The sequence below is a fragment of the Mizuhopecten yessoensis genome, unplaced genomic scaffold (genome assembly GCF_002113885.1).
Source record: "Mizuhopecten yessoensis strain PY_sf001 unplaced genomic scaffold, ASM211388v2 scaffold716289, whole genome shotgun sequence".
NCBI lineage: Eukaryota > Metazoa > Mollusca > Bivalvia > Pectinida > Pectinidae > Mizuhopecten > Mizuhopecten yessoensis.
The window spans coordinates 103,709-119,874 of record NW_018480042.1 but is presented as its reverse complement, the minus strand read 5'-3'; the positions used below and the strand labels follow the sequence as shown (position 1 = coordinate 119,874).

The following is a 16,166-nucleotide window of genomic DNA, read 5'->3' as shown; positions in this document are numbered from 1 at the left end:
GGGTGTATATACCAAGTAAACGTTACAGTTAAGGTTATTCAGTGACATGTTACTCTAATTTGATATACGACATTTACTTGTCTATTTCTGCACTTTAAAATATGACACACGTGCATGCCGTATTGTGTTCTTAATCCCAACGTTGACTTTACTTTATTTGTGAGCAGATTTCAGCAGTCCTGTCACCGTTTAACGTTGTGCATAATTCTGCAGAAGACTAAGGGATAACCTGTTTTGGTGCTTTAAATAATAATGCTTCCCATTACCCACTGTGAACTAACACACTGTTGATTATGCATCATGTCCCTATATTGGTGATGCAAGAACTTTATTGTCTAAGTTCTTTTTACAAAAGCTGTTCAGGAATCAATATAAATATACTTTAAACATCATTGGTAAATCAATTAAGGTTGTTTTTTTATTAGTAATTTAAATCACGTCGTTGATACAAACGCTTGATAAATGTAAACAATCTGCCCATGAGACCGGAAAACATCTTAACTTAGACAGAGAACGCTCCTTTTTCACAAAATCAGATTTATCAAGTTTGGCAATATGGATGTATTGCCGAAAATATGTATTAAATATACTACACTTGATGTTTGACATGAAATGTTCGTTGTGTATAAACATTCGTGGTTTTCGTGGTTGCTATGGAACCATGAAAATGAATACAAGTTCTAATTTAATTGATATACTTGACGACAGTTTGCTTATATGGGGTATCCACGAAAATGTGAACTATGAAATGATCTAAATAGCTTCAAATCACGAAGGTAAATACTCTCGAACATTTCATGCTACAGTATATATAATATAATGTAACATATTATAATATGATATAACTTTCGAGAGGAAATGTTGCAAATATGAATATTTAAGTTTAAGAATGTTCTCTGAATGAATTGGTTTTTTTTTAATAGCGAGGGCCTGGTCCAATTTTCCTAAAGTTATATAGAATAGCAAAATTCATTTTTATCACTGGAGTGCATTAATGATTTTAAAAAGGATTTCCTTAACTAGATACTTTGCATTTACTTTTATAATGCTTTTCTTGGGATTTTTCCTCGAATTATGGAAGTTCATAAAACTGGGGCTTGTTCCGATTTAAAGATAAGTTTACAAACCAAAAGAATAATGTAATATGTACATAAAACGTTAATTACTGGACTAAGGGTCCATACATTCCTTTAACTGGACAAACTGTCTTTAAGTGATTAGGGGGTTAGATATTTTATGAATATTCATAAGTCCAATACATGTACACATGCGAGTAGCACAATACCATACATAATGCACAACACGTACAAATATTGGAGTGTTTGAGCTATTTCGTCAGCAAGTGGAAATTGTATTCCGTCTTTGTGTATTGCAGAGTTATCTTCTCTTGGGAGCAGGTATTGATTGTTACGTCACTTGTTTGTGAGAGTAACGTCATCACTTTTTGAGAAAACGACGTAATTTTCTCGCACAAACCAATGACGTACCAATCAATACCTGCTCCAAAGAGAAGATAACTCTGCAATACGCAAAGATGGTATTGTCAACATATGCATAAACGATTTGTTTTTTTGTTGTTGTTGTGTATCTTCTATTGTCACAAAATGTAATTGTCTTATCAATAATAAGGTAGGTAAATCTACTACAAAAGGTATATCATAACCTTCTAACAACTTAACAAACGTATGGGTACTTTTTTCACTTTACCATTTGTTCAGGAAATGTACATGTTGACTGCATTACTCGATCAACATAACAAATCTGTCATGGAAACAATGCACTGCATTATTTCATCTGTTTTGGATTTGTGTAAAACACAAACCTATAACCTTTTGACAATATTTGTTTCATTTGATAGACCAAAAGTACGCATAGTTGATCTACAGATCTAAGCAATGATTTAATTCAAATAATACATTTTGTAGTTGGTTTACACGCATATACACAATTTCATTATATGATTATGATTGGATGTGCTCTTATTGAAATTAAAGCTTTTACGTACAACAACAACCAAATTTCTCAACTTCTCCGCAGTGAAAAAAATAAATAGATTCACCATTTTTCGTATTTGCCACATCTTAAAATCGTGATAAATAATAAGTTTTCAGGAAGCTAAGTGAATGATTTTTCTGTTTTTCTTCAATAAAACACGATATGTGTACAATTGACTAACGTAATATCATAATTTTATCATCCAATAAACACACGTCTAGTTATCTTCACCGATATGTCGTTTACGCGATGTCCAAGACACACATCCTGGATGATAAAGTTGCTTTCAAAGTGAGGAAATGGTTGGTTCTGCGTCGTGTAAACAGCAAAGGTTATTCAAGGACACGCATCCATGTGTACAGTGTACGAGGTGTCCAGAGATTACGCTCACATTCGATTCGCTCTCTGCCACCGCGGAATATGTCATAGCAAACCTGACCAATTGCTAAGGCTGTTACATATATCTGTCCTTTGAAGATTACAGAGAAGCGACACCCGACGACTTCAAAGCCAGACAATTTTACCGTTAAGCGACCGACAGATTATTTTGATGTAAACTAGTCTTCTCGTCTCATTCACAAATGTAGTGCACATCAAGCTTTGCTATGATATATTCTAGAGAGCGAAAGTGAGCGTAACACCTGGAGTAACAAAGATGGGGGAGGGGGGCTTGTGATAAGGATGACCAGTGGCCGCTGGAATATTTTTGAATACGTTTATGCTCAAACGTGTACCATGTTACATTTATGTATTGTACAACTTTTATTATAACAGTTTTAAAGGTTTTGATAAACAACAAGTGTACATCAGCATGGTACATTTGAAACATAAAAGTAATCAAAAGTGTCCGTCTGCTATCGAGCAGTCGTGCGTGATGATGATTTTTTTTTTTAAAAAGCAAGCGTTTGAGATGGTTTAAAAAAAATAGGAGATGATATGTTATTTTGTTTGTTTGTTTATTTTTTACGTTCTTTTAAGAGCTATGGTTATTTAAGGACGTGTCAGGTAATTATTAACATGTGAAGCAATTATTTAACTGCTTCTAAATATCTGGCAAAATATAACCTCATTAAATTAGTGTCAGAACAAACCACTTTTTGTACTATTATCTATATTAATAATTTATTACATTCAAGATTTATTACATTCATTGCTGTATGCTATACTAACCCAGATGCTTGTAATAAGTATGCCTCCCGACCGTAATTCTTATTATCGCCTTCATCATACCCGGAAGGGCGTGACGTATGTTGGAAGACAAGGAGTGGGCATCTCACTATCCTTTCGTCAATTTCCGATATGCTTTGTTTGGCGGAAAGGCCCGAGTGCACGTGGTTGTCACTTAAGTCGCGTCATAAGCAGACGAGACTCATGTATATGAATTAATCTGCATGACCAATGTGGCGAATTCTTTGCTATGATTGCTAGAACAAGTAAAATATTTATTTTTTATTTTTATCTACACGTCGTGTTTTTTAACTTTTTTCGAAAAGACTTTTCTTGTTTAAGCAAAATATTTTCATTAAAATATTCAACACATTGTTTATTCAGTTTGCACCATATTGTGAAAATCAACTGATACACGTGTATATTTACAAAGTGAAATTTACTTTATGTGCACTTGTCTGTGTATTATTATACTTATAACAAATATATTTTGGGCAATAAAATGTTCTCATTTTAATGAAAAAGCCAGTCAATAAAATCATTATCCTTGTTAATGTAATTGAAAGTTCCGTTCACCGTATTGTGGTATTGGAACGAAGCAACAAATACAACGCATAGTTTAAATTTATCTATTTGATAACAGCTCGTTGGTCGTAGCTGATATAATGTTCAGCGCACTCTCGAATAAACGGCTATTTAAACTCATTTATGTTATAGAGCAAACATATAGTGACATGTGAAATATATTTAACTCTTTTGTCACAATTTCGTCATAGATTTTATGACTCGTAGCTAAATTTACTCTTTTGATCGCGTTGCAGGAAAGTTTCAGTCATTTATTATTAGATTAGTAATATGTATAATGTTCCGCGAATTGAACACGTCGCCGACTACTTGTCCGGTCAATCTACTAATATATCAGCCTACCCTCAAACTCAGTATTATAAGTACACACACTTGCTCACTGTATATTTGATAATTTTTAATATACCTTTCTTTCACTTAAATAACAGAAACGACGTCATTCCAAAATCCATATCCTACAAATGTTCTGTTCAGCGTCACTCCTGCTCGGGATATCCTCTCTTGCTTTAAGTAGCAGTACTAGTACTAGTATATATGTGTATGTGTGTGTGTGTGTAACAAAGATTACGTGATGAAATGTAGATATATTTAGAAAGCACTATATGGGAATTTAACAGATGCAATTCTTTTACACTTGAAATAAACAACACGAACTTATAATCGTGAAGCCCTTTACAATTATAAACAATGCGCGATGTCAATTTAGTTTGAGTATTTATACGGTAACGCCAAATACATATTTTTTGTTGAGTTGTAAGCCTATTTTTATAAGCAATCAAGAGAATAAGAATCGAAAATCAAAGGAAAACATAATTAACGTTAAACTACTAATTACCGACAAAATTATATTTTGTTTTAGATTAAGTTTTAATTAGACATTTTGTTTTAAATGATAAAACCTTTTGCTATGCACTAGAAAACGTATTATTAGCATGTGGATGGTGGCTGTATAGTACTCTCATATACATCTGTTACGCTGTTGTAGTGTAGAGTATCCCTTACTGTGAATACAGAGGGTGTGCGTGAGTGACTCTGTTGTAACATGTCTGTGCGTAAATTTCACAATTCACAGAAATAGGTTATGTTTTGTGGAAATTTCGAAATCACAACTTCCGCTTGTGACCTATATAAGAGGGTAGCTGATCCGTGTAAAAACAGATCTCTTCTAGTTGCCAAAAAGAAGAGTTGTCAGAGATCAGCGAAGCACCTGGTAAGATATACAGTAATTTTGCCATATGTAACTTTTCTTTTTTGTCTATGAACTATTTCTTTTATTTCATTTAGCGAACATCCATAGTTGTCTTTTTTAGGTTTTTTTTTATTAGTTCATTGTTATTTTTCGTTTTAGTTTACTTTATAATTAGGACTTTAACACATCATAGTTATTGCATATCTTTGTAAAGTCTTTACTCTAAAACAAATTTATAACGCATTGCTATATTTGGTACCAAAATCACGTTTCCTTCAATCAAATAGTTAATAAGGACCTATATAGTTTTATGAATCGGCTGCGACATTCATTCACTACTAATACAGAGTAATAAGCGTAGTTTTTCGATGATGTTGGTTTCGCTCAAATTGTTGCGTTTGTTTTCGATTATAATTTCAAGGATAAAATGTTACCAGTATTTTATTCGTAGTCAACATCGCTTTTTCGTCCAGTCTTACATCTGGGCCAACAAGAGTGATTAATTTAAGTTGGTAGGACTTGTTTCATAATTGTTATAAAATAAATAAAGTTTGTTATTTCGATTTTATTAACGCTGCATTTAATTTTTGTGACTGAGTAGAGATTTGTAAGAAGGTGGGACAGGCTTAACGTAAATGTTTTAACAAAAGAAACACGATTGCACAGAGACTGAGTGCCTAGTCCCACTTGATTTCCAAACTGTGGTAATTTATTTACATGTGAAAATAATTATAGTCATATTCCAAAAAAAAGAGAATACTGATTATTAAATAACTTAATGGTAGCATAAAATGTGTCATAGATAGACGGAATCTACAAAGCATCATGCATGTATTTACTTATAAGTCTGTTCTAAAATTGTTAACTATACAAAGTAGTGTCAATTTAAAACTAGATATATTCCAGATATTCAGTTATTTTAAAATACACCAGATATATTAAAAATACTCTTTGTGATGACGACTGCAAATAAATATTACAAAACATTATAAATAATTGTGGGCTTTTTGTGAAAGAATCATCGAAGGATAATCACACACTTCCTCGTAATGAAGCTTTTAAAAAAATGCCGTCATGTCAAAACATTTTCGCTACTGTGAATGCGCATACAGATAATGCAATTTGTAGGTTAAATTAACGATACCAATTTAGATAGATCATGACACGTATTAACTGCTCGTTCTGGGAGGTTATATGATGAATTCTTCAATTCCCATCAGAATACATATATGACTATTAAACAGCAATATAATTTTGTCATTTCGGTAAATTCTCACTGATTTAGACGGTGTTATATATGATATTACCAATAGGCAGCTCTTGATAGTTAATTGAGCAAGTGAATTGCTGTCATTATGAATAATTGTAACAGCCATCTAATGGGGTATAAATTGTTTTACTGTTGTAGATTCATCCACTCGTCCCGTTATACACCAAGCCGAGGGTAACACAGCACGATGGACCATAAACTACTTCTAGTTATGGGTAAGTACATATAAGTTTATATATTTCTATGTGCAATTCAAAGATTAAATCCTGTTCTGTTTAGGTTTATTGGACATCATTATAAACCTCCATGGCACTTGAGACAAATTGTATCAAGTTTGTCTCGAGACCCATTGAGGGTTATCATCCAATCAAACTTAACAGATATACTCAGTGCGATTTTTTATGTTCTTCTGATTATTTCTAAAATATCGGACTTGTGCAAGGATTGAAACCACGAAAGGTCCGAAAGAAAGTCATGTTATTTTGTATTGATCACCATGATTAAATAGCATAACATCTTAATACATGTATACTTCAATCAAAAACTACTGAAAACAAATAAAATGTTACTGGGACTACTTCTCCCGCTAACTTGCTGACATATTCATATTCCAATTGGATAATTTATGGATAAATGAACTGCAAACTCCATAAAAGTTAAATTGAGTTCCAAGGTCAGTAGAAATGTAAAGAGAAATGTATGGAATACGTTAACCTAGTCATCACTTATCCATCCAGATTTTTTGGAGTTTAAAGAGTGATAACTGTTTTCTGTGCTAAACTTACTTCTCATAATTCAACTATTTTTTGTTAGGAAGGACGCTTGCGAATCAACGAGTCCTAACATTGTTGATGATAAAATCATATAATGTAAAGTAGAAAGTTCTTCTGAAATATTTCCTCACATTCTTTTTTTACTATCTATCTCTATGCGTCTATTAGGTTAATGACAGAAAGATAAATGTGGATTTTCTATGTACGTCTTTGTGGTATTTTTTACTCTTTTGATCCATTATAAATACATATTTGTTTTCATGATACAGTATCATGGATAAGGGTAAGGTGATGATGGTGGGGATAGAAGTTGGAAGGGATATATTAAGTTAAGGAGAGGTCATTATCGATTATTTATTCAGAGATGTACATTAATAAATATAAATAACGTGGATGTTATTTGTGGCATCACCGTTCGTCTTGTGCATTGGTGTTTGGGAACTTTTAAGGTTCTATCTGTATTTTCGGGAATGTTGACGCTGCTGATTGCAGCTATTTTCTTATTATGTTTTCAAACAAAGTAACATTTGCGTTTTACAGTTGCCATGGTGGGATTGCACCAAGCTTTGGCAGCCCGAAAGGTTGACGCAAAAGAACGAGCGTCTCACAGTATCCGAAAGAGGTCCCTTCGGGATGACATGTACGAACGCTCGGAGGAACTGAAAGACTTCACGGTCGATGAGCTACTAGGTCTCAGCGCAGGAGAGAGTATGAGTTCAACACGTGAAGTTAAATCTGCACAAGGAACTACAGTACGTAGACTTCAGGAAACATACCTCGGGGTACCTATTTACGACGCCGTTGTGTCAGTTGAGATAGACGAGGAGGGCAAGTTGACAGGAGAAGCGTCCGGTATTTTCGTCCAGGATATTGAAGACGACTTGGATTCAGTCGAACCTCTCTTATCCAGAGCTGCTGCTCTTGATATGCTGATGGAAGAGGAAGGTGATGAAAGCTACAGAAGAGACATCACTCGCCATTCAACCAACCACTATGTTTACCTTGGAGAAGATTCAGATAGGGCTCGTTCTATCTATCTTGTATCGTACGTCTTGGTAAGAAAAGATATTGCACCAAAACGTCCTGTTATGATTGTTGATACCAGATCCGGCGAAATCTTGCGACGATGGGACAATCTGGAAACATGGGATTGTGGCGGTAGTAGGAGAATATACAAAGGTATCGGAGGTAATGCAAAAATGGGCAAGATCATGTACGGAGATTCTCCATTCTGTCTAGCTCCCACTATTGTTGGAGACGATTGCGTTCTTGAGAACCAGTATGTTCGTATTATTGACATGCAACAATCAACCGATGACTCCAGAAACGACACAGCGAGGTTCAGATGTAAGAATGGATACAACGATGAGGTCAACGGTGCTTATTCCCCTGCCTTAGACGCATTTTTTGCAGGAACAGCCGTCGGTATGATGTTTGAGGAATGGTTTCATACAACACCGTTAAACTCCAAACCTGTTCTTCGCGTCCATTACGGAAATGGGATGGACAATGCATTTTGGGATGGTAATTATTGCAGTTTTGGAGACGGCTCTTCAACCTTCTATCCTCTTACGAGTTTCGATGTCGTTGGTCACGAGATTGGACATGGTGTCACCGAGCAAAGTTCTGGACTAGAATATCATAACGAGATGGGTGGACTCAACGAAGCTTTCTCGGACATTTTAGGAGAGGCCACTGAGGAATACATCGACTCAAGAAGTGATATGTTCGTTGGTTTGGATATCAACAAAGGCGAAATCATGCGGCATTTCAGAGAACCGGAACTTGACGGTAGCTCCCCAGGTAATGTGGACGGATACCATTCAGGAATGGATCCTCATTACTCAAGCGGGGTTTTCAGGAGGATGTTTTACGTCATCATCAAACAGAAGGGAGGAGTGATTCGACCAGTTATGCATACCTTGTTGCACGCTAACCGTATGTATTGGCGAAGCATGACAGGATTCCAGGAGGCAGGTTGTGGTGTACTAAAATCTGCTTACGATCTCGGACAAAACCCTACTCCATACCTTCGGGCATTGAATGATGTTGGAATCAACCCGTGTGATGTTTCCCTACATATCCGTCGTCTCCGGTCTAACAATGAACTTTCTGGACTCACAATTACTCCTGAAATAAGCCCTCTGTTTGGTTACGAGGTGCCTAGCTCAACCTCAAGTGTGAACATCGCAGCCGTGCATTCATATGACGTTAAAATCACTGTAAGAGTGGGAACGTGGGAGAACGACGAGCAAGCACGAAGTCGACTCGAGCTTTACGCGGACGGGTTCAACCGACTAAGAGTGGATGGAGTAAACAGTGGCGATGTCCTTTACATCGAATTGTCGACCCAAGGCGACAGTGAGCTTACTGGGGTAACTGTTTCCGCATCGCCCGAGACCAACTCCAGGCGGGACTCTGATATGTCGACGGCGTATTGGGCTAAGGTGTTCGCAAAGGCACGATCTCTATAGAAACAGTTTAAAATTTAAAATGACATTTTTCTCCTTCCTGTTCATAATATAAGATATTTTGTTGAATTGTTATAAACATATTTCATAAGTATACCACTTGTACACATTCTACACGTACATCATTCCTCATCAAGAATATTCTTTGATTTTGTATTACCTACGAATCTCCATTTTTAAATATATTATTTGTACTGCAATGGGTACACATCGTGAGTGCAACTATTAATGTGAAGCATTTTACAACTTTTTTTATTAAAACAATTAAGAAATCAATTGCTGTCTATGTTATTTGTATAAGCTTTTTGTATTTACATACAGTATTAGTCAATATGGTACAAAAGAAACTGAATACAAATCAATTTCTTAGTGTTTTTGGTCATGGCAACTTCAAAAATGCCGTTAAAGAGTTTTTACGGATTTACTGTATTATCCATCTAAAATAGTATATCATCGGCATGATCACGTGACATCACAGTTGGTCACATACCCTTACTAACCAAAAATGGCTTTGAAAAAATGCCGAAAGGGAAGAGAAGATTAGGCAGAAAGAGAAATCAAAACGTTGTAACAGTAACGGGAGATGAATGGAAAATATCAAGATCCCAAGTAATTGTCATTTGCTAAAATATCTATTTTAGCAGTTGGAGGTTTAGTAAATTAAATGTCATTTTACCATGCCACTAGCACTGGAGACATTTGACAGACGCTAAAACACTGAGTATCAGTTTACTCTGCCAGAAAATATGTGACATTTTGACAGTGAGAAACTTAACTGACATGTTTAGGTGATACGATGTGTTGGTAATATGAACTAAAACAAAACCTGCTTCTAACTGTCAAAATTAATTTGAACCTTTAGTTGATTAACCTTCTTACTGTCAAAAATCGATCTGATAGTAAAGTTTATTTACATTCTTACTGTCAACATGGATTTGATAGTAAAGTTGTTTTACGTTCTTTTACTGTCAACATGGAATTATTTATTATTATTTTTTATCTTCTTACTGTCAAAATGAATTTGATAGTAACGTGTCTGACCTTCAGACAATAATGATTTCTGAATCGACCAAATTACCATATGGTGCAACAAAATCGTTTTACCTTCTTACTGTCAAAATTGAATTTGATAGTTAAGTTCTCTTACCTTGTTACTTTCAAAAAATAATATGAAAGGTAAGTGTCTGCCATTTAGACAATAATGATTCATGAGTCGACCAAATTACCATTTGGTGCAATGAAATGTTTATTTTGTTTGACTTTTTTTCGCATCGACACCCTAAATTTAGAAAATTGCTTCGTTATTTCCTATTACAAGGTGTTGTCTTCTAGTGCGTCTGATTCGTATGAAGACATTACAGGACCGACGGACAAAACTTAACATTTCCGTGAAACACATCTTTGATTTTGACAAAGCATTTCCCCTTGTTCTCTTCTGAGTTTGACACGTAGTGAATGTCACTTTTTTTCTAAAAAATGTTGTAGGATTATTGATGAAGATTCTCTTCGTATTTTGTGTACAATAAACACTGTATTCTCATGGAAGAGGGAGATATGGAGGTTTGTTTCCTTCGGTAAGCTATGTTTCCCTAGGGATAGGACTTTTGGAGATATGACTCCACTCAGGAATCAAAGCCTCATATCTTCCTACTACCTTTACAATAACTGTGCAATATCTCGCAAAAATGAAATATGTTGTATATTTATAATTACCTGGACTTTTTTCGTTGAGAGGTAATTTAATTTGCGTTCCGTCAAAGTAATGCATCAAAAGAGTATCATTAAAAAAGCAGAAATTTTCTAAAACTTGTTTTTGTTTTTAAAATTTAAAAGAAGTATCAGATGTAATTATTGGTAAATGTATTTTCTTTTATCTTTTGTGCAGTGAAATCTGTATAACTTTAAATTGTTCAAATATAACTTTCAATTGTTCAAATCTAACTTTCAATTGTTCGATTATGCTACATATGCCACTGTTAAAAACGTTATTGGCCTTAATATTACACAGTTCACAATTATGGATGCTTTCATTAAAAAAAAAACATTATATCATATTGGAATCTATAGGGTTAGCTTTTTCTACGTTGCGACAGTTAGTTGTTTTCCGTAAAACATAATTATTATAAGTATTACTCCACCAATAGTTTGAGAATTTCCCTTAACACAAATGTTGAGTGTATACTTTACCACAAAAGTTGAGTATTTACCTTACCCCAAAAATTGGGTATTTCATTTAACACAAATGTTGAGTATTTCCATTACCACGACAAAATGTGTTTTCCTTCCAAAAGAAGATTATTATTATTTTTTATTACAACTGCTTATCGATCTTTTTAAAATAAAATGAAACAGTTACATCTGAGACGAATGCTAAACACTTCTGTCACCAAGAATATTACGTTTTACCGTCACCAGACTACTAGAATAACATTATAGAGATACACTAGTCTATCTTCAAAATCGTTTCTTTTTTAATTTCATCGTCGTATTTTTTAAATATTAATACTCAAAGAACTATCTGAATAAATATAAGTTTGAATAACTTAAAACACTGAAAATTGACCTTCGTGCCATATTAGTTGGTAAAGTGATGTTTCAATATTTAATCCGATTCAAAATTATGAATTTGTAATATTGATCAAAATGTTAATATATTATTGATTGAAAGCTAGTCAAACTTTTGACGAATTGTTTGAAATATTTTATATATATTGACTGTAAAGTGAATAATTGTGGATAGATTAGGAAATATATTCTGAAATATTATATAACAAATTGTAATGGTAATGTGATATTTTTTCGTCCAGAACAAAACAAAAATTCAGTTGTGTGTTCTTGAATTGGAAAAATCTCAATGAATATGAAACGTATGATACATACTAGTTAATAGACATATTTTCAGAAGTTTTACATTTCATTTTCACCTAACGCGAAAATCGCGAAAACCTATTCACAGTTAGCCTATTATTACCCCTTGTACAGAATACGTATTTGTGACTCACTATAAGTATTCATGTATCACTAGAACTATTTCTATAAAACAAAGTTTCAAACACGATAATCATGATATCTACGTTTTACATAATTACTAGCTTTATTAAAACATCTGCTACCATGGTCGCTTGCAAAAGCATTGTTATCTTAACTAGTTATGAACTCGTTTTCTATTTCCTTTCTTCTATTTATTATTTTTTTTTTTCCAATTAAGCTTGATGATATGTCTTATATATTTGTGGTAGTTTAAATCCATGCAAATGAAATTAAGAGTTTTATTTTTTAGGAGGTGACTGAAACATCACACTTCAAAAATATTAACAAAACTTTCCTTTGGATAAATAACATTTTAATAGATCCCAGTATTATACTTAACATTATTCAATGGGATAAAACCTAATGTAACCATAAGTTGTTGCAAAACAAATGTAAAAATAATGAAGAAAAAAGTACGTTTTGGAAATCGTTTTGAAAGACAGATAACACGAAATCTCATTTTGAAGCTTGAAATATTTAATGATTTATTTTAGAAGGCGATAGTGTTATTCTACTTACTACAAATCATGACAAATTTGTATAAAAAATAGTTTTACACGCCAGTTATGATTTATCAAATGTATAATATGCTGACTGTTGACGTCCTGTTCAAATTACAATACAGTAACACGATTTCGTTTTTGCTATAATTGCTCCACACGAGCATTTGTGTATCTCGTGCAGATATTCTTCATACATGACGTGTTCATTAATCTAATTTGTAGGAATGCATTAATATATAATTATGGATTGAATGATACACATTATCTAAAGTGATGAGATAGCTATATAATTGGATAATTCAATAAATATTTCGATGCCTGTCTGAATCATGTCAGCGACCATTGCAGTAATTGCTGTTAAGTTTAAGTAAATGTCATTTACACAACGCGACCTTAACTAAATACCATACTACTAGAAATACTCAAACAGGAGTAACTCATTAGATTAAGTACGGACATGGTAATGCCTATTTTGTTACCAGAATCTAGTAGCATGTATCTCCATTTTTTTTTCTAAATTAAATTTATCTCAAGTTTAGTTTCTTTAATTTTGTGAGACCCTTACTTAAGATAAATTGCACATGTATTGCTACGTATTAATTTAATCTAATCTACAAATCAGCAGTTTTGATACAGCGTCTGTACCACAACAGGAAAGCGCGATAGTCATGCAAAGCGATAAATTTTTTCATACCTAGTGTTTTCTATCGGTGAATCTGCATTCTACTTATAAAAATAACATGATACTGTCACCATCGCAACCTGGAGACTAAGTATGATATTTCGGTTTTTATAATAATGAAAAGACACGTCCAATGCACCCAAGATTGTGACCGATATGCCTTTCCTGAATTAAGCACCAAGTCATCATTGCTGATGCCATACGTGGTCCAAAATACGCTTCCCCTTCCAGGACACGTTTTGTTTTCGTCCAGTATATGTTACTTTTTTGCCAGCTTCCGCACAATGTTTATTTCAATTGATTAGCTATCCGACAGTGTAAGTGTTTAGTAACAATTTACGAGGGAAAAAATTGTCATAAATTCTTCGCTATCTGGTTTATTCTTAAATCGATATACATATGGAAAAAAACTATTTTCTGCGTATCAAACAATACATGCTTTAACAGGAGAATATTCGTGCATCATGATAAACGTTAGATAAAAACGCAAAATATTGTGAGATATTGCATTTAATAACATTATCATTGAAATACAGATTCTAAATATTTTTTGCGTCATATGAAACCGAGCCGCATACGAACATGCTACATATTTTTTAGAAGACAAAGGTACATTTTGAAGAAAATGTTTTAGCAACTCAGTTGCATATCATCGTAACAGTTAAAAATATGCATAGCCAAACAAAACCACAAAATAAACATTAATATTTTGGATTTTTTTTGTTGATTCCTGCTGCAATTTAAACACAGTGTTAACCGAATGATGATATAACATTTTTTGCTGAAAACACAAACTTTCATTTGTTTATTATTATTCTAATTTATTTTGAATTTTTATTTCATTTCTTTTAATTTATTTTCGTTCTTTATTTAGTTTTATGTCTGGCAAGCATCGAAACATCAAAAGAAAACCCTACGGACTTTCACTTCAAAGTTCTGCCTTTGTTGGACCTTGAAATTAATAACGGAATGATCGTAATAGTATACTTTTGAAAACATTCATACATCTCAGCCTTTTTAAATTCAGGAATCTTCACCTTTGAAATAAGGACGATGATTATTAATAATAATTGTACTCTAAACCAGTATTGCAAATACAAGAAGAGGCCAATATCCTATTGGTTAAAATCATTAGAATGTAAAAACGAAATCCAGAAAAATCACTAACAAGACCTATCAACCTAGGAACGAAGACGAAAGATGAAGAGATAATAAGGCTGAAGGCCCTGTCACACTATAGCGTTTTGTTGGACGTTTGGTTGTGAAGGACCAAGCAGGTGCTCACTATCAGCTTGACAGTCTCTGGCTTGTGCTGCATAGTGCCCAGAATCACCTGGAACCTGTTGGCAAGGATCCCAAAGGCGTTCTCCACGACTCTCCTGGCTCTCGACAGTCTGTAGTCGTAGATGCGCTCCTCCTGTGATACACCACGGAGACTGTAAGGCTTCATCATGTAGTATCTCAGGGCAAAGGCGTCATCTCCAATGTAGAAGTATGGAACATTTGTAGTGTTTTGTGGGAGAGGTGTAGGCTGTGGAAACCCAAGCAGGTCTTCTTCAGCTCCATGTTTCAGCTCACTGGAGTTGTAGATCTGGGCATCGGATGCTGATCCCAGGCCTCCAAGATCTGCCCACACGAACTTGTAGTCAGAACTCACAAGGGCCAGCAACACGATGGAAAAGAACCCCTTGTAGTTGTAGTACAAGGAGCCACTGTTTGGAGGACACCTAATGGCCACATGCTTGCCATCTAGAGCTCCCAGAACTTGGGGGAAGTTCCACCTCTGATAGAATCTGTCAGCAACTTTCTTCCACTCTTCTGGCGTACTAGGGCAGGTCAGCATCTCATCCAAGTACCCGTCCAGTATGGCATGGCAAACCTCTCTGACCACCAGTGACTGTGTGTTGTGAGGTACTCTCCAGCCAAACTTCTGCGAGGCATAGCTGTCACCAGAGGCAAGGTGTCGCAAAATCAGGGCCAGCTTCATACCAGGGTCGACGGCCGGTCTAAAGCGAGTGTCCTTCTTGGTGATCCTGGGACCAACTCTCTGTCTCAGCTCATCAAACATCTCTGGTGACATGCGCAGGAAGTTGTGGAAGGAGGCTTGGTCTTCAGCCCTGAGTTCAGCCATCAGCTTGTCGTAAACACCACACTGGGGTCGCCTTCCTATCCAGGGTCTCACCCACCACTTTCTCCCTCTCCTCTTCCTTTTCTTCTTAGACTCTGCCTTCGACATCTTGACCTGGTGCAATGCCAACTGCAGTAGGTTGTTGTGATGCATGAGAGCAGCAACAGCATACTGGTGTTTCTCTTGGTCTGTTATTCTTCACTCTGTGAAAGTTCCAACAGGACTGGCGGTGGCCTCTGCAAGCCCCTTATAAATGGCAAGTGGCTGCCAAACGCTCCTGAACGCTACCAGTAGGTTACAGGCGCGTTACAAGGACGTTACACGGACGTTACACAGACACTGGAAAAATTCAGACCGCTGACAGACGTTAGGA

At 35.0% G+C, this 16,166-nt stretch overlaps 3 protein-coding genes across 3 annotated transcripts in view; 1 reads left to right on the top strand and 2 right to left on the bottom strand.

Annotated features, from left to right (window-relative positions):
* Window positions 1–3,215, bottom strand: part of LOC110442679 (lipoxygenase homology domain-containing protein 1-like) — a 28,892-nt gene extending 25,677 nt beyond the window's left edge. Inside the window, exon 1 of the mRNA XM_021486394.1 lies at window positions 3,166–3,215. The gene's annotated coding sequence lies outside the window, so the exon portion shown is untranslated. The remainder of the gene's footprint in view (window positions 1–3,165) is intronic.
* A 1,559-nt stretch (window positions 3,216–4,774) lies between these two features.
* LOC110442673 (elastase-like) lies at window positions 4,775–9,726 on the top strand. The gene is made up of 3 exons (XM_021486388.1): window positions 4,775–4,957; window positions 6,345–6,421; window positions 7,520–9,726. Exons 2-3 carry the CDS (start codon window positions 6,394–6,396, stop codon window positions 9,451–9,453), a joined length of 1,962 nt encoding a protein of 653 aa, XP_021342063.1. The 5' UTR covers window positions 4,775–4,957; window positions 6,345–6,393; the 3' UTR covers window positions 9,454–9,726.
* A 5,173-nt stretch (window positions 9,727–14,899) lies between these two features.
* On the bottom strand, window positions 14,900–15,901 carry LOC110442664 (putative nuclease HARBI1). The gene has a single exon (XM_021486370.1). The coding sequence runs from the start codon at window positions 15,899–15,901 to the stop codon at window positions 14,900–14,902; it is 1,002 nt and encodes a 333-aa protein (XP_021342045.1).
* Window positions 15,902–16,166: the final 265 nt, after the last annotated feature.